The following is a 17,026-nucleotide window of genomic DNA, read 5'->3' on the forward strand; positions in this document are numbered from 1 at the left end:
TTTCCATGGGAACACTGAACGTTTAATATGGAAAATCACAGAACATCAACACGTTTTTTTGGATAGCTGCACATCTTCCAGCTGCACAGAGGCAGTGAGGAGCAGCCGCTGCCCAGAGACCGTCTGCTGTGAACTTGGCATGGAGAACGAGCAATGAGGGCAACGGGAGCCCCGGCAGAGGCCCTGGAGGCGCAGGGACACTCACACCCACCGTCACTTCAGGTTCTTAAAGAGTTTGTGAGCAACCTGAAAAGAGAGACAAAGCACTTGGTGGCTCGAGTTTAGGGCTGGAAATGAGGTTCTCCTTCCCTCTACTCTGCCCTCATGAGGCCACATCTGGAATACACAGGGAGGTGCTGGAGAGAGCTCAGTGCAGGGCCACAAAGATGATGGAGTGAAGCATCTCCTTTGTGATGAAAGGCTGAGGGAGCTGAGGCTCTTCAGCTTGGAGGAGACTGAGGAGTGACCTCATTCATGTTTACAAATACGTAAAGGGTGGGTGTCAGGAGGCTGGAGCCAGGCTGTGCTCGGTGATGGCCAATGATAGGACAAGGGACAAGCTGGAACAGAAGAGGTTCCAATGAAACACAAGGAGAAAGTTCTTCCCTGTTGAGGTGAGGGAGCACTGGCACTGGGCTGCCTAGATGAATTGTGGAGTCTCCTTCTCTGGAGACTGCCGACTCACCTGGATGAGTCCCTGACCTACTCTAGGTGGCCTTGCTCTGTCAGGGAGGTTGGACTGGATGAGCTTTCGAGGTCCCTTCCAGCCCTTAAGATCCTGTGATTCTGTGTGATTTTGTAAAATCAGGAGGGTGGCACCACCCAACTCTTTGTGGCTTTCTGGCCCACTAACAGGCACAGCCCCACAGCCCTCCGCTCCAGAAAACTGGCATTTCTCACAAAGATTCACCTCAGGTTAAAAAGGTTGAACTTTAAAAGGACAAAAGCAGAGTGTCATTTGCAGGGCAGAAGCAATATGTCTGACTTAATTGATTCAGAACCTACCGAATTCCAGCCATAACTGTTGTAACGAGGAGGAACCAACCATTTAACAATAAAAAGCACCAATGCTGGCAGTTGTTCAGAGCTCCCTGTGACTGAAGGGGTGCCACGCTTCAGGCCCGAGCCACCTGCGCTCCCGGGAGCACAGCTAACGGCAGCTCAGCTCCCAGCACGGGCAGAGCCGCCGCAGCCGTGGCTGCTGCACTTACGCAGTGGTCCCGGGCGTGCAGGAAGTCGAACAGCTCCTCGGTGCACTGCTCCTCTGTCTGGGACCTGGAGGACACGCGGGCGTCACACAGCTCCAGCCGCTCCCGCGCCTTCACGCACTGCTCCGTCTGCTCGCACTGCTCCCGCACCGTGGTTAGAGGGTCCTGCAGGCGCGGGGCTGCCGTCAGGCCGCGGACACCCCGAAACGCCGCTTTCCTCCCCCTCCCCGAGACCCAACGCCAGCCGTCGATCCAGGCCGCAGCCCGGATCCAGCCTGCCTCCCCGAGGGGCCCGAGCTCGTTTATCGGTACCGAAAGGCACCGGGAGGAGCCGGACGCTGTGGCGGCCACAGACCTCCCCCGGCGCCACCCGGGCCCGGCCGCGCTCCCCGACTCACCACCAGCTCCTCCTCCTCCTCTTCCTCCTGCGGACACACAGACAGAAGGCAGAACCGTTACCGAGGCTCGGGGGCCGCCGCGCGGTCCCACGGGCCCGGCCAGGCAACGCTCACCTCGGGCTCCCCGGCGTGAACGACGCTGTCGTGCAGCCCCATCGCTCCGCTCCCGCCGCCCAGAAGGACTCGCCAGGGTCACCCGCCGGAACTGCCGCGGCGCGGCCCGGACGCGGAGGCGGGGCGGCCCCGCCGGGGGTGGCGCCGCGGCCCTTCCACACATGGCCGCCGCCGCGTAGCCGCCGCTCCGACCCCTGCCGGCGCGTTAGCCTCCTTCTCGCGGACCGCAGCCCTGGAGCCGGCCCTGCTTGGCCGCCGCCGCCGGCCCGCCCGGCCCGGCTCGGGAAGCGCGGGCGGCCCGCCGCGACCTCCCCAACATGGCCGCTCAGCCGTGCCTCTCCTCAAGATGGCGGCGGCGCGCGGGCCGAAGGGGCCGCTCCTCGCCAAGATGGCGGCGGCGCAGAGCGAGGCGATGGCGGCGGAGCGGCCGCTGAGCCTGTTCACGCTGAGCGCGGCCGCCGTCAGCCGCAGCATGGGCGCGCTGGAGCGCGACGTCTGGGGTAAGGCGCGGGCGGCGGGGCGCGGGGCCGGGGCCGTGCCCGCACTCTGCCGCCTCCTCTCTCTGTGTCTCCGCAGCGCTGCCCGGGCACCTCCTGCGCGGGCTCCTGCCGCTGCTCACCGTCTTCCGCCTGGAGCGGGCCGAGGGCGCGGCGCGGAGGGCAGGTACGGCCGCGGGGCCCGCGGGATCGGGTGCCGTGCGCGGGGCTGGAGCGTGGCCGGAGCCGGGCAGCGGAGCTGGGGAAGGGGCTGAGGGAATGGGGGTGTCGAGCCTGGAGAGCAGACAGGAGCACTCTCTGCAACTCCCTGACCGCGGGCTGCAGTCAGCTGGGGCTCGGTCTCTCCTCCACAGTAATTGATAACAGAGGAAACGGCCTCAAGTTGCACCCAGGGAGATTTGGATTGGACGTTAAGGACTTCTTCCCTGAGAGGGTTGTTGGACACTGTCCCAGGCTGCCCGGGGAGGGGAGGGAGTCCCCAGCCCTGGAGATACTGCAAAGCTGTCTAGGTGAGGTGTTGAGGGACATGGGGTAGTGACGGGCTTGGCAGTGTGAGGTGAGAGTTTGACCATCTTAAAGATCTTTTCTAGCCAAAACGATTCCGTGAAATGAGAGCCCTGGTCTAGAGAGGTGAGTGATCCCAGCTACGGAGGGCACACGACACTGCCGGAACACAGCCCCTGCCCCTGGAGCTAGACCAGCCTCTGCATCCAAAGCCTTGCTGCCGTGACCTGGGCAGGGGTCACGCAGCAGGACGAGTCCTGCTGGAGCTTTGCTCCTTTTGAGGGCTACCAACACCTGCCATTTTTCATCTCACGGCCCTTAACAAGCAGTGGGCTTCCCCATCCTGCAGAGCCCCGTCCCTGTGCTGCAGGGGCTGAGTGTGAGCAGAAGGGGGGAAATGCACCCACTTGGGTATTTTTTCCCCTCCAGGCCTCTCGACACAGCCCATCTGGCGCAAGCTGTGGGACGATGTGATGAAAACCAGGCTGCCCTACTCAGAGGTGAGGGTAATACAATCGCTCTGGGAGCTGGGCTTCATAAACAGAACCGTAGGATACAGCCACACCATCTTACAGCAGCCGGTTTTTAGAGATGTCATGCTTAGGGAAACGGGATAAAACCAGTATCTCACATCATGCTCACACCTACGCTGGGAATAAGAAAGAGAGAAGTGCTGATGTCTTAGAAAGCACTAGAAAAGTACAGAAGGTGGGGAGTTTGGAGGAATGGTTTTATGTAGGAAAACTGAAGGAGCTCTGCTGATTGAGCATCCCAAAAGGATCGTTAACAGAGAGCTTAAGCACAGGCTATAGGTGCTTGGAAAGAAAATGCCTGAGGATGTGGTTTTTAATAGGCAAAACCATGGCTTAGCTTCAGAGCAATGAGTGTGTTTAAATTGGGCCAGAAGCAGAATGAGGAGAAAGCGACGGGAGTGACTCAGTTCTTTAACAGAGACACTGAGGAAGGGTGCTGGGTGCTGGGAGCTGGACAGGGCGGCTCAGCTGTGCTGGCAGGAGGGTGTTTTTGGACACCACGTTTACCAGGTTAGCAGAGAGCAGCAATTTAACCCTGAAAGAACGGGAGAGACGGTGGCTGGCTTTTTGTCACTGTGGCCCTGTCGTCTACTTGCAGAATGTAACCTGCTGGAGGAAGAAGTTCCTGGAGACATTGTTCTCGAACGTGCTGCACGGTGTGTTGGATATCTCCTCTGACTGGCGCCTCAATGACCGCCACTTCTCGCCGCTGCTGCACACCTCCCCCCACGTCTCCCAGCTCACCCTCTGCAACATGCTGCAGGGCGCCGTGGAGCTGGCAGCCCAGCACAACCAGAAGGTGCTGGAAAACCTCGCTGTCTCCCTGCGGATCCTGAAGTTCCAGCACCTCCTCTCCTCCGACCAGTCCGTCAGGCGCTCGCTCGTTTTCCTCCTGCACCGCCTGATCCACCACGGCTGCGTCAGCCAGGTGACCATGTACTCCTGGCCCGTTCCTGACGCCGTCCTGCTCGTTCTCATCCTGAGCATGAGCGCTGGGTTCTGGCGCCCGGGGAGCGCCCTCGCCTGTCACGGCAGCCCCTGTGGCCTTTGCAGAGAGGAGGATGAAGCCCAGGGCAGGGAGCCAGCGCAAGAGACGGCAGAGAGGGACTGGAGCGATGCTGAGAGCCAGAGGGGATCCGCCGCGGCCCCGGAGGAGGCCGATGAGGGGCAAGGAGCTGGCGCTCGCCTCGACTCCGTCGTCTCCGGACCGAGCGGTCGTCCTGTGCGGAGCCGGGCGGGGAGCAGCAGGGTGCCCTGCAGCCCCAGGGGCAGGCAGCGCGGGCGTCCTCCCCGCGGCCCAGCGCAGCGGAAGGCGCGCGGGCGGCTGAACCCTGCCGTGGGGACGAAGCGCCGCTGCCTCCGCCGGAGCAGGGGCGCACACGCCGACACCGACAACCTCTACGACTTCGTTTTTGCTGTTGCTAGAGAGGAGAACTCGGGGTTACTAGACAAAAACAGCACCACAGAAGGGGAGGATGCTCCGAGCTGGACTGGTTCCTCCTCAGGATCTCCGTGCGTGGGCCACGCCGGCTGTAAGAAGAGAGGGTGCGTGTGCCTGAGAGCTGCCCGCCGCTTCCGCAGCGTGTCCACGCTGGAGTTGTTCTCCATCCCTCTGACTGCGGAGATGTGTCGCACCCTGAGTAACCTGCTGAGCTCCTGGGTGTCTTTAGAAAACTTGGTTCTGTCTTACAACGGTTAGTGGTGTGAGCAGGTTGCTGCTTTCCAGCCTGGGTCTGACGGTCTGACTTACTGCTCAGGTTTCCCTTGATGTCATTTGTACCGGACTATTGGTACCTGATCTTGAGAGAGGCATTGGTGGAGATGTTTAGGAGTGGGAGGACTTCTCTGAGGGAGAGGATGGGGTCCATCTGCCCCAGAACAGCCCCCAGCCTCATGCTTAAACACCATCCAGAGAGGGCAAAGGGAAGGGCCAGATCTCCATCTCCCACAGACACAGTCTAGCGTAGGGCAGTGTGGGTAAAGCAGCCTGTGAGTTTAGCCTTTGACTCGGGTCGCTGGGCCCTCAGCGCAGCCAGGTGTCCGTGGAGAAGGCAGAGCTAACCCCTGTGTGTACAACTGCCGTTGCAGGCCTGGGTGCCAACATCTCGTGCCTGCTGTGTGGGCTGCGGGCCCTGTCTCGCCAGCCGGGCTGCCGTCTGCACCTGCTGCGCCTCAGCGACGTCTTCTCACCCATGCCCTGCCTGGAGCTCGTGTGCCGCCTGCTCAGCAGCCTCCCCCAGCTCCGCACGCTCTCCATCAGCATCGACCTCAGATACCAGCTGGAGGGCAGCGGGCCGGAGGGGAACCCAGGCTGCACCGAGGTAGAAATCCCAGGTAGGGACGAGGTTCTGAGCGGTGAGCAGGATGGGGCAGGCAGGCGGAGCTGTGAAGGCTTGGCGTGTGGATTTGAGCCCTGAGTGGTGTGTAATGGAGAGATGACAGCCTCACCTTTCTGATTCCCATGGTGCTGCAGTTCGTCGTTTCCAGCCTCTGACGTGCTCTGTGGAGCTCAGGTTGCAGACAAAGCATTTTACTGCTGGATGCCAACCTGCTGCCACTTGGGCTTTGTACAGGGTCAGTCGTAGTCTGCTAGCAGCGAGTGTCCAGGCAGCCTCGGGAGCACGTCCCACCACTCTGTAAACTGGTTGGGAGCTTTGGCTTTGCCTGTGCTGTTGACTGAGGCTCTAAGTCTTCAATGGGCCTTTAAGCGGAGTGAAAGCATCTCTTGATCATCAATATCTCAGGTGGTGGCAAAGCATTGCCCAGGCACCTGGGTTACAGCTGGGCTGTGGCAGCACATTCCCAGCTCCCAGGTCTCAGCTCCCTTATCAGCCCTTGAATGTCCAGAAAAGCAACAAGCAAAGGCTCAGCAAGTACAGAATGGGCTCAGCAGAGCTGTCTGGGAAGACACTGACTGGTTTGTGCATAAAGGGTGACCTTTTCTCAAGTGTTGTTTCACTGCCAGTAGAAGCTGATGGCACTGTGGTCTGGCAGGAGTCCTGAAATGAGCCTTAGGACGTTTACAGCCTTGAGTTGCCCTTGAGTGCTGCAAGGCAAGGTGCATCATGCAAACCATTTATACCAACCATTGTTTGTTTTTCTTCCCTCAGAATGCTGCCTGGAGCAGCTGGAGATCCGATTCCCCAGGGAGCCTCTGTACACCACACTCCTGCTGCCGGTGCTGAGGGCATCCAAGTCCCTGCAGCAGCTGTCCCTTGACAGTGCCACGCTGCCCTGTTCCCAGGAGCTCGGGCTGCTGTTGGAGGCACTCAGAGGTACTCTGCTTAACCCATCAGTGTCATCACTGCCACACACAGGGTAGCTTCTTTGCTGTGACTTCCTGCCTTTTAGCATTAAGCCACCTTAGGTGGGTCCATTTCTTCAGTGTGGACATCCTTGAAAGCTCCTGGGAAAAGGAAATTGGTGGCAGGCACTCTGCTTCCTGTGCTGAGTGTGTGAACAGTCCCCCCCAGTGGGATGGTTCCTTCCTAATTGCCCACCATCCAGCACAAATGAACCCAGTTTCTGGGCATTAGCTGGTAGTTGGGTCAGGGTCTTTTTATCCCAAGGACATGCAGTACTTTACCTGAGAACATGTTTTGCTTTTAGAGTGTAATCCAAATCTGAAGAAACTGAGCTTTCACGATGTCAATCTGGCTGAGCACCAGAAAGAAGTTCTCCTTTTGCTTCAGGATCCCGTCCTGCAAGGTACAGCAAACCCCTAGGTGCTGCAGGTGGCTGCTTCTGGCTGGCTGATTTTTAAGAGGTGATCTTTGGATGTGCAAGGTTTAGTCACTGCCTGGAGCAGAGCCGAGGCTGTTGGCAGAGTGGGAACCCGTCTGGTTCTTTGTGGCAGCAGAGCAGAGAGAGCAGCAGCTGCAAAGCTCTTGTGTGCTGCAGGGAAGAGTCCATAGCCTTGGCTAGAAAACAAAAGGCTTTTAACCTGCAGAGCACACCAGCCTTTAACTGGGTCAACTGGCAAAGCCACTTCCCTGGGTGTGTTCTCTGCGCACTCCCCATGACAGAGCACAGGGGCTGCTGAGTGCTGCAGCTGGCTGCAGGGTGCCATTGGAAGAACTAACACATCCTGTCCATCTGTTTCTCCTGTAGAAGTCACCTTTTCCTTCTGCCGGCTGTTTGAGAGCTCTACCACCGAGTTTTTGTCAGAAATGATTGACACAGTGAAAAGAAATTCATGCCTGAAGAGCCTCAGGCTGCCTGGAAACCGCCTGGGTGTGTATGTGGCTGGGGGCCTGGGCCTGGCACCAGCTTCTCCTGGAGGGGGCTGCAGGGCTGGAGTTAGAACTGTTGCTGGCTGCTGCCCTCAGTGCAGAGCTGAACACAGGACATCTAAAATAAGCAACGTTGAACTTGTTTCTTAAAGGCAGAATTTCAGTTGTGTTGAGCAGCAGAGCCCAGGTGCTGCATGGGCATTACACTTGTCAGCAAGACTCCAGGTTTCACTCAACACTGCTCTGCTTCAGACCCTTTAGCAGGAACACATCCAGCAGCACATGCACTGCCTCTCATCCACAGGCACGGACTTTGCCCAGCTTTGGGGATTTCTGTGCTTTAAAAGCTGTTGGCAGACACTGGAGGGGTGGGGATGAGAGAAGGAAGGGTTTGTGCCAAGGTGAAACTGAATCTACAGACATGAGAAGGGGTTTGGATCACAGGCCAAGTAGAAATGTCTGAGAAATGAATTTCAGCTAAATCCAGAACATTTCCTGTTCTTTCAATGACATGGGAAGGCTTGAGACCACCCAGCTTCTGAGGTTTCAGTTTAGTGCCCCTTTTTAAAACAGCTGCATGGGCTGACTTCTCAAACCAACCCAGGGCTTTCCTAGCGAAGCAAACTGCCCCATCAGTGCCTTGAGCACCGTGGTCAGCAGGGACTTTGCTTTAGGCCACTGAGGGGGACAAACTGCATGTGTAGCTCTGAGCCCTTTGTGCTGCCTGCCCATGCTCTGGGCACATGTCAATACTTAAGCCAGTTCCCAGTTTGCATCTAACACCTGCCTTTCTCCCCTCACAGGGAATCACAGGCTGGTTGCCCTTGCAGACATTTTCTCTGAAGACTCCTCTTCTTCTCTTTGCCAGCTGGATGTCAGGTATTCTGCTGCTCTAACACAGGGAATTTCTTGGTTTGGGAAGGCCAGAGCTGAACGGGGCTGACGGCAGAAGCCTGACTGGGGTTTTGTTCCTCAAGGGAGCACATAGCCAAGGAAAGCTTAAAGAAATGGTGCAGTGGGTACATGTAACCTCAGGGACCTCCAGCATCTCTGAGGTATCTCACAGTCTGTCTTATTAAATGAGTCTGGCTCCATATTAAAAGCAGCTTTGGCTTGCTGCTCCCTTGGGAGGCTGCTGCAATGGACATGAGCTGGAACACAAAAAGTTCCACTTCAACACAAGGAGAAACTGGTTTGGTGCTGAGGTGAGGGAGCCCTGGCCCAGGCTGCCCAGGGAGGGTGTGGAGGCTCCTTCTCTGGAGGTTTCTAAACCCACCTGGACACGTTCCTGCGTGACCTGATGGAGGGGAACCTGCTTTAGCAGGGGCTTGGACTGGATGAGCTGTGGAGGTCTCTTCCAGCCCCCATCATTCTGTGATTCTGTGATAAATGATGGCTTACTGCCGAGGCTTGCTCTGAGACTTTAAGGTTGGGCCAGGCCCTTTGGCCCAGGCAGTATGAGACCAAAGTGCTCCTGGCACTCTGCAGCACCTTGGGCCCAGCCACGACTCGAGTCAGTAGTAAGGAGGGTAGGAGAGTGAGTTTAACTTGTCAGTGGTTAAAACTAAGGTGCTAAGAAACTTCCAGCTCTTATTACTGTGCTTCAGTTTTGGTTGTATGTTGCATTAGAACATCCTCAAGTAGCTGCACTGGCCCTTAGTAGAAGGAACAGTAGTTTAAACAGCTCCAATTATTCTAGACTCTTAATGATTTCTTTTTGGTCATCCTTTCCCTGGAAAGCTCCAATTGCATCAAACCTGATGGGCTCCTGGAGTTCACAAAGAAGCTGGAAGGCCACATCCAGCAGCGAGGGGGACAGATTCAGTTCACACACCTCCGCCTCTTCCAGAACTGGCTGGACCAGGATGCTGAGACAGCTCAGGAAGCGCTGCGGCGTCTCAAAGCCGTGTGCAGTGTGGTCAACGACTCCTGGGAGTCCTCCCAGGCCCTTGCTGACTATATCAGTGTCATGTGATGGACACAGGAGCAGGATGAAAAGGGTCAGCTGGAACAGAAGCAGTTCAGTCCCTGCCCGGTCAGGTTTGTTTCACAGGGGAGGTTTTCTTCCCCTGCATCAAGCAAGGTACAGTTGTTGCTGTCACTTCTGAAGCAGGGGTACCACAGTGAATTGACACACAAAACCCTGTGTATTTCTGTATTTCCAGGTGATCTAACTCAGACTGTTCCCACTGAGAAGATGAAGTGGGACAGATATTAAATGTGCTTCTGTGACTTCCTGCAGATATCTAGACAAACAGATCTTTATTCCCCTGGGGGGTGTTACAATGTCTGTGTTGTTTCAGCCAATGTCTCATCAATTAAGTCCATCATTGGAGAGACTCAAAAGCCACCTGGTTGTGGTCCTTGGCAACCAGCTCTGGGTGACCTTGCTTTTGAGCAGGGCTGGTGGACAATAGGACCTTGAGGTCCCTTCCAGCTCCAACCCTTCTGTGATGTGTTAAGTAAGAACTGCTCCCCTCACCTCCAGGGAGTAGAGAAGCAGTGAAGAGCTCCCAGCTTTGACCTTTATACAAAAACCCAGCAGCTTTCTGTGCACCGTGTAGCCACCTGTTGATTTGCAATCCTGTTGCCCCTCTTAAGTGGCTGTAGTCATTTTGCAGAGGTTTGGAATAGTTTGTTCTTTTAGAACATTTTTATAATAAAGTATCCTTAAGACTTGTCATGTACAAAAGTGAGTTTTAATACTGGCTTATACCCTGGTCTCATTAAAACACTGCTACATCAGGGGATCCCGCCCACGACAAAGCAAGTGGTCTGAGAAATGGAGTTACCTTAATAGAGCATCATTTCCTACTCCCTGCCTGATCTTTCAGGCCTGATGTTTAACATTCAAGCTGCATGATTTTTCCTCTTGCTCCTCACTAACCTGCAAGCTTCACCTTTCACAACAGAAATGGATTGTGCAGGTTTCTGATCAGCAGCTATACACCATAGCTATCGAGGGAAAGAACAGGACCGTGTGCACCAAGTGCTATTAAATTGCTAAAAAAACACAGGCTTGGCTTAAACCTGAAGACAAAAGCTGGCTGAGTAGAAGGCACAAACATCAGCAGCACACCAGCTCCTACTGAGTCCTGTCAAGCACGTGAGCTCCAGTTCTTCCCAGTTCCCAAAGGGCTGTTTTTCAGGCACACACCTCAACAGCAGAGACAAAGCCACAGAGCCCTTGCTGTAGCAACACTGACCCACGCCAAGCCCCTTCCAGCCTCTGGGCACGCAGCTGTTCCGCTGCTGCGCAGCCACACGGTCCGGCACGTACCCCTGAAAAGGGCTCAAGCGAGGGGACAGTGGCCTGCCCTCCACCCCAGCGGCCTGTCACCTGTTAGGGAATGCCTCGCTGCTCCTCGTGGGAGTGCTGGTGGAAGGCGAAGGTGACGGCAGCGTCCCAGGCAGCCTTCAGCACGGCGTCCTGCAGCCCCCGCTTGTCGGCACAGTGCTGCCACTGCGAGAGGTCGGACGTGCAGTCGGAGCCGCCGGCGGGCGGCCGCACCTGGTGCCCGTTCACGCAGCGCCGACACCGCAGCCTGCAACACAGCCAGGGGGGTCAGGGGCAGCGTCCTCCGCAGCCAGGTAACGTTGGGATTAACTCCCCTCCACCTGCAACACTTGGCAACTGGACTTCCATGCAGGATTAATTGCTACCCTGTTCCATTTAAAGGCACAACCCCCTTCTGGTGAGTGACAGAGAAGGAATGACTCACATTCTGGAAACCCTGGGGTTCTGTTCCTAATGGCACTCCCTCTCTGTGTTTAGCCATGTGGGAATGGTCCAGCAGGACCATTCAGGAGGAATGGTTCAGGAGGAGCTTCCCCTGAAAGGTGGGGGATGCTGCTTAGAGTGGATCTCAAGTGAACACCCCTCATTGATCTTGCAGGGTTAAGAGACAGGCTATGCTCCACACTGCTCCATCCCAGCTCTCACCGTGGCCCCCAGGCTGTGCTGGAGATGCTCTACTCAGCTGTCACATCAGGAGACAGAAAGCAGCAGCAGCAGCCCTGCCAGCAAAGCTTGTTGCCATGCAGACTAGATAACTACGCAGAGCTAAGCTCTGAGTCAGCCTAAAACTAATCCTCTTCACTTCTTGCCTGAACTAAGAGTCTTAACTTTCAGAGGGAAGCATTTTCTTGCACTCCTCATCCACTTTCTGGTGGCTACAATATCAGAGGTCCCAGGGATGGGGGAGAAGGGCAGACAACAGAGAAGACGACATTCAGACCCCAGAACAGCACTTGGCTGGGCCTCATGAATTGGAGCAGATGGAGTAGCCCTGGCAGTGGAAGCAGCTCAGCATTTACAGATCACAACCCCCCTGAAGGAGTGGCAAGGAAGGATGAAGTTGGGCTCTGCACAGCTCTAATCAGTTCCTCTCTTTTCATTAGCTGCAGCATTCCACAGCCACCAAACATGGGCAGCAACGAGACAGCTTGCTCACTTGTGCCAGCAGAGCTTTCCCCAGACAACAAAAAGGGAGGACAGCAAGGAAGTGCTCATCTCCAGGTGGTTAAGAGCTTCAGAAGCAGAGGTACTTGAGGCCCTCCCTCTGAGTTCCTCCTGCTGCCTTAGGAACTCCTGAATCAGAAGGCCAAAGCAGAGGCTATTTTTTTGCTGGCTCCAACTGTTAGTTATTCAGTATACTCACTTGTCATGGGTGTCACTGGTGGTGGTCTCATTCAACGTGAAGAGTTCCTTCAGCTCCCCAAGTGAGAAGTGCCTTTCGACATCCTGCTCTTCATCCACCACACAGCTGCTCAGGGCCTTCTTGTGGGTCTGGCGTTGGAATATCTTCTCCTCTATAGTCCCTGTCTACAGGAGAGAGAGTCAGAGCTGAAGCACAGTTGGGGCACTAGTGCTAAAGGAGCACTGCACTGGGCAAGTGTCCCAGATCACACAGCAATAAGCAGCCAGGATTACTTAGTGCCTTGCCAGCCCAGCCCAGATGACAGGCAAATTCTACCAGCTGCACTCTAACCATGGCCTATTTGGTTGCTGATCTAAACCCAAATCCGCTTCTTTTGTCTTTCACTGTGGCTACAAGAATGGGTTCAATGGAGGTATGGATGAGGAAGAAGTGGAGCTGGCACTTGTGACTGGAGCTCACACATCACACCAAGGTTGTGCTGACAGGAAGAAAGGGAAAGGACCTGAGGAGCAAGGGCCACTCCTTGAGACAAAACAAATCCCACAAAGCACACACAACCTCCCCCAGAACCAGCAACAAGGGCTAGCGCTGGGTGACAGCAGTTTTTGCTGGTTCACCCACACTCGGATCCATCACACTGCTGTCTGGAGGGGGGCAAGTATTTCTAGATGTGCAGAAAGCCTGGTATGCTACATTTTAAAGGCAAAAATCTAAGCAAAATGTCTGCTTTGCAAACCAATGTAACACAAAGGACGGGGGTGACTAGTCATGATTTGCAGACCAGTTTCCTAGTTCTGAAAGCAAAGGAGCTCCCTGCTTCCAGGAGCAGCCAGGTCAGAGAAAAGAAAAAGACCAACACTAAGGAATAGATAGGCAAGGAACATCTGTATGTCAGAGTAAAATAATAACCAATCAATCAAGGAACATAAGCTTATAAAAAAACAAAAGACCCAACATAAAAACCCAAACCAACCCAAAAAGCCCCACATTCCATCCCAATGAGAGGTGAGGGCAAACAAGGGCAGAGGCCATTTCCAGGCAGCAATCACTGATGGCACTGCACACCAAAGTGTTAGAGCAGCCTCAAAAGACCTGTCTGCTTCCTGCTCTTCCCTCATAGAGCAGCTCCTTCACCTCTCTGGCAGCTCCATTCCAAAAGCTGCTGTAATTTTTAATGGTATCCCAGGGTGGGTTAGAAGGGTTGTGGTCAAGAGAGGTTCTGCTCCCCCTCTACTCTGCCCACGTGAGACCACATCTGGAATATTGTGTGCAGTTCTGGACCCCTCAGTTCAGGAAGGACAGGGAGTTGGTGGAGAGAGTTCAGCACAGGGCCACAAAGTGATGAAGGGAGTGGAGCATCTCCCTTATGATGAAAGGCTGAGGGAGCTGGGGCTCTTCAGCTTGGAGGAGTCTGAGGGGTGATCTCATTAATGTTTACAAATACATAAAGGATGGGTGTCAGGAGGCTGAGGCCAGGCTGTGCTCAGTGATGGCCAGTGATAGGACAAGGGGCAAAAGGTACAAGCTGGAACACAAGAGGTTCCAAAGAAACACAAGGAAGAATTTCTTCCCTGTTGAGGTGAGGGAGCACTGGAAGGGGCTGCCCAGATGGGCTGTGGAGTCTCCTTTTCGGAAGACATTCCAAACCCAGCTGGACCAGTTCCTGTGTGAGGACAGAGTTCCTCTAGGTGGCCCTGCTCTGGTAGGGAGGTTGGGCTGGATGAGCTTTTGAGGTCCCTTCTAGTCCTTGAGATTCTGTGATTCTGATGCATTTGCTGTTCGGTAAGTACACATTGACCCAACAGAAACTGACTGCAGCCAGACTGAAACCCAGCATCTTTCCCATCAGACACACCATGAAACAAGAGGCAGATGCCTAAGTGACTGCAAAGGAGCATCTTATCTGGAAAGCCACAGCTGTTTCTATTTCTCAGAAGCCAGGCACCATCAGAAACCAAGGCCTGCAGTAATGACCTTCATGGATTTCCACATCAAGCATCTTAAGGGAACTGAGTTCTGATCAGTTCTGACCACTGCCACAAAAGGGCTCAATTCCCCTTCTGGTCTCAACCACAGCAGGGGCAGTGTGTGCTGCCACAGAGCCCTCCAGGCTGAGGAGAGGAGCACGACTCACCGACAGCAGTCGATAGATGTAGCACGTCTTCTTCTGGCCGTCCCGCCACACGCGAGCCATGGCCTGCTCGTCGTTGGCCGGGTTCCAGTCGGGGTCAAACATCACCAGCCTGTTGGCACCGATCAGATTCAAACCGCAGCCTCCCGCCTTGCTGCTTAACATGAAGATGAACTCGGGGCTCTGTGGACAAAAGGCAGGCTGGGATGAAACTGAGGCAGCCACACTTGTACTCACAGCACCCTGGAGCGGCCGGAGGGCTGCTGGCATCCGGCAGCTTCCACTCACCGAGGGGCTGTTGAATCGCTCCACGACCTTGGCTCTCTTCTTAATGGACATGGTGCCATCCAGACGGACATATAAATACCTGCAACGTGAAGCACTGACTACAACCAGACTGCTGAGACCTTCAGTTTCCTACTTGACAGAGAAAAATCTTTCACCAACAGCCTCATAACAAGGGCCTGGGCTTTAGGAGGTTATGCAGAGGTCCAGAGCTTTTCTGCTGAGTGACCTCCCATAACAAAAGCACAAGCCACATCAGTTCCAATTCTGGAACATCCAAAGAAAAAGACAGATCTAAAAATAGCCAGTTTCTTTTACAGCATAGGCTTCAAGTACAGTCTTACAGGATTAAACAAACATAGCCCAAAGACAAACCTTCTGTTCCTGCAGAGCTTTTCAAACAGGTCCAGTGTCTGAGTGTAGTTAGACACTAAAACCACCTTGTCGTTACTGGTGCTCTTGGTAACAGCAAGGATGTAGTCCAAAACCAGCATCTTTCCTGGGTAAGAAGGAAAGAAAGAAGAAAGCTAGAGCAGAAGTTCACAGGTTCCAGACCTTGGAGGGGCACTTGATAAGATGATTAATACAGTGGTTGCCCGTGTCAGGTGGCACATTTATACTGTTGAGTTCTGCGGTACCTGAAAGCTGGGGCTCCACAGATTTGGTGCTGTAGCCAGCAGGGAACAAGTCCAGGGCTCCCATAAAACCTTCTTCCTCTTCCACACACTTATCATAGATAAGAGCAGGATCTGGAGAACAAACAGAGCTCAGAGACTCTGGAGTGCACAAGGGAGACCCAAAAAGCCCCCACTAACAGCACAAAACCTTGGCCCATTGCCTGAGTGGAACAACTCACGATTGCAGAGCTTCTTCAGAGAAGTGATGGAAGAGAGAGATGACACATTGATTTTGCCCTCCTTCAGCTCCTCCACAGGCTTGGCTTGCTTCAGGAAGTTCTTGTACAGCTCAGTCTGCAGAGGTGTCAGTCTGAAACAGAAAAAGAGCTCTGCAGTCTCAGCCAGTCCTCAAACCAACCCACTGGCCTCCTCCATCCACACAGTGCACTCCTTTTAGCCCCATTTGGTTTTTCAGCTACAGCACAGACAGCCTAGAACTGCCTCCAAGGCTGATGGTAGTGCTCTGATACCTCAGCCCAGAGCGGGAAGAGAAGCTTGCAGCTGCTCTGTATGGCCCAGGGCTGTGCTGTACACAGTTGCCTGGTGCATGCCAGCTGGCTGGCAGAACCACCAGTTGTGGGTTGCCCATCCCAGCTTCAGGAGGAAAAGCAGCATACTGCCAACGACTACAATCTGCCTCCTAGATATTGCACATGCACTGAAGGGCTTTTTGCAACTTCTTTGTCCTTCCTGTTGCTCCCCCCATTTCCCAGGCAGACCACAGGCTCTCTGGTACCTGCAGCAGACCACCTGCTCGATCTTCACTGGCAGGTATTTGGACAGGATGTCTGAAGTTCTTCGGATTAAACACCTGTAGGGAGAGAAATTAATATCAGATGCTTGGATGACATCAAATGTCAGTTTTATCCCTATTATTCCTCATAAGCTCAACACACAGTCCCTCTGATATCTCCAAAATTCTGGGACACATGGCAAAGACCAGGCACACAATCACCCATGGAAAGCCAAGGCTCCATCAGCCCATGTTACAGAGCCCAGTATAACCCACTGCCTTTGTGAGGCTTCCAGATTTGGTTCATGAGGTTTGGAGAGATCAGGGATGACTTCACCCAGCAGAGAAACAAGAGAACCTTGCAAGAGAAACTCATCTCTTCCTCAGACTACCAATAGCATTCTCAACTTTCAGCATTCTCACTACAGACCAATAGCATGGATGGCAAACAAGGGCAGGATTTAACCACCACATACTGTGGACACAGCACAAAGTACAAGCAGGCAGCTCCCCCTATCATACCTTAGTAGCCATCCTCAGCCAAGATGGGTTCATTGTCTGGCCCAAGATTTCAGCAAAGGGCATATCCTTTGGGGCTGTAGAAGTGCCTCATGAAGCAGTTCTACCACAGGTTAGAAAAGACAGTATGGACTAGAGAAAGTGCTGAACTGAGCAAACAATAAGAAAGAGGTGCAGAAACCCAGTTCTGCCAGGAAACATCCAAATTATGAGGTTATGAAACCTACAGAAGAAATATGACAGCCCCTAAATCCCTCAAAGGCTGTTAAAGAAAGGAATAATCTGGCCTACATAAGTAGTGGGATGAAAAAGTAACAGGCTTAAACTGTGCTAAGGAAGATTTATGTTACACGTTAAGAGCATTTTGTAAGTGTAAAGACAGAGATGCCCTGGAAAAGGCATCCTGGGGAGTCTGTAATGTTTTCAGTGCCAGGTGGGAGTTAAGTAAGGGCTGGTTTAGGTCTAACACCTTCTACCCTGGGACAGCAAGATGGACTAGATGCCTTCCCCAAGGCCTTCCAGCCTCATGCCTAT

The 17,026-nt window shown here is 54.3% G+C and overlaps 3 protein-coding genes across 6 annotated transcripts in view; 1 reads left to right on the forward strand and 2 right to left on the reverse strand.

Moving 5' to 3' along the window:
- LOC133626195 (cytochrome b-c1 complex subunit 6, mitochondrial) lies at positions 1-1,836 on the reverse strand. Of its 2 annotated transcripts, XM_062003202.1 has the most exons (5): positions 1,721-1,836; positions 1,607-1,633; positions 1,212-1,373; positions 1,006-1,097; positions 756-786 (listed from the first exon to the last, which is right to left on the reverse strand). In XM_062003202.1, the coding sequence occupies exons 1-5, from the start codon at positions 1,760-1,762 to the stop codon at positions 771-773; spliced, it is 339 nt and encodes a 112-aa protein (XP_061859186.1). In that variant the 5' UTR covers positions 1,763-1,836; the 3' UTR covers positions 756-770. The 2 variants fall into 2 exon arrangements, with proteins under 2 accessions (XP_061859188.1, XP_061859186.1); XM_062003204.1 differs by lacking the exons at positions 756-786; positions 1,006-1,097 and adding an exon at positions 1-246 and having other exon boundaries at positions 1,721-1,830.
- Positions 1,101-10,165, forward strand: LRRC41 (leucine rich repeat containing 41). Of its 3 annotated transcripts, XM_062003198.1 has the most exons (11): positions 1,101-2,220; positions 2,297-2,383; positions 2,571-2,726; positions 3,151-3,221; positions 3,853-4,948; positions 5,343-5,588; positions 6,365-6,529; positions 6,864-6,962; positions 7,365-7,487; positions 8,290-8,365; positions 9,227-10,165. In XM_062003198.1, the coding sequence occupies exons 1-11, from the start codon at positions 2,067-2,069 to the stop codon at positions 9,459-9,461; spliced, it is 2,508 nt and encodes an 835-aa protein (XP_061859182.1). In that variant the 5' UTR covers positions 1,101-2,066; the 3' UTR covers positions 9,462-10,165. The 3 variants fall into 3 exon arrangements, with proteins under 3 accessions (XP_061859182.1, XP_061859183.1, XP_061859184.1); XM_062003199.1 differs by lacking the exon at positions 2,571-2,726 and having other exon boundaries at positions 1,106-2,220; XM_062003200.1 differs by lacking the exons at positions 1,101-2,220; positions 2,297-2,383 and having other exon boundaries at positions 2,457-2,847.
- Positions 9,947-17,026, reverse strand: part of RAD54L (RAD54 like) — a 21,132-nt gene continuing 14,052 nt past the window's right edge. The window contains exons 11-18 of the mRNA XM_062003201.1: positions 15,977-16,051; positions 15,420-15,550; positions 15,202-15,312; positions 14,939-15,062; positions 14,567-14,645; positions 14,282-14,461; positions 12,148-12,311; positions 9,947-11,031 (exon numbers count right to left, since the gene is read on the reverse strand). Coding sequence (XP_061859185.1) covers positions 10,830-11,031; positions 12,148-12,311; positions 14,282-14,461; positions 14,567-14,645; positions 14,939-15,062; positions 15,202-15,312; positions 15,420-15,550; positions 15,977-16,051 — 1,066 coding nt within the window. The 3' untranslated portion in view covers positions 9,947-10,829. The remainder of the gene's footprint in view (positions 11,032-12,147; positions 12,312-14,281; positions 14,462-14,566; positions 14,646-14,938; positions 15,063-15,201; positions 15,313-15,419; positions 15,551-15,976; positions 16,052-17,026) is intronic.

The sequence above is a fragment of the Colius striatus genome, chromosome 10 (assembly GCF_028858725.1).
Source record: "Colius striatus isolate bColStr4 chromosome 10, bColStr4.1.hap1, whole genome shotgun sequence".
Lineage (NCBI taxonomy): Eukaryota > Metazoa > Chordata > Aves > Coliiformes > Coliidae > Colius > Colius striatus.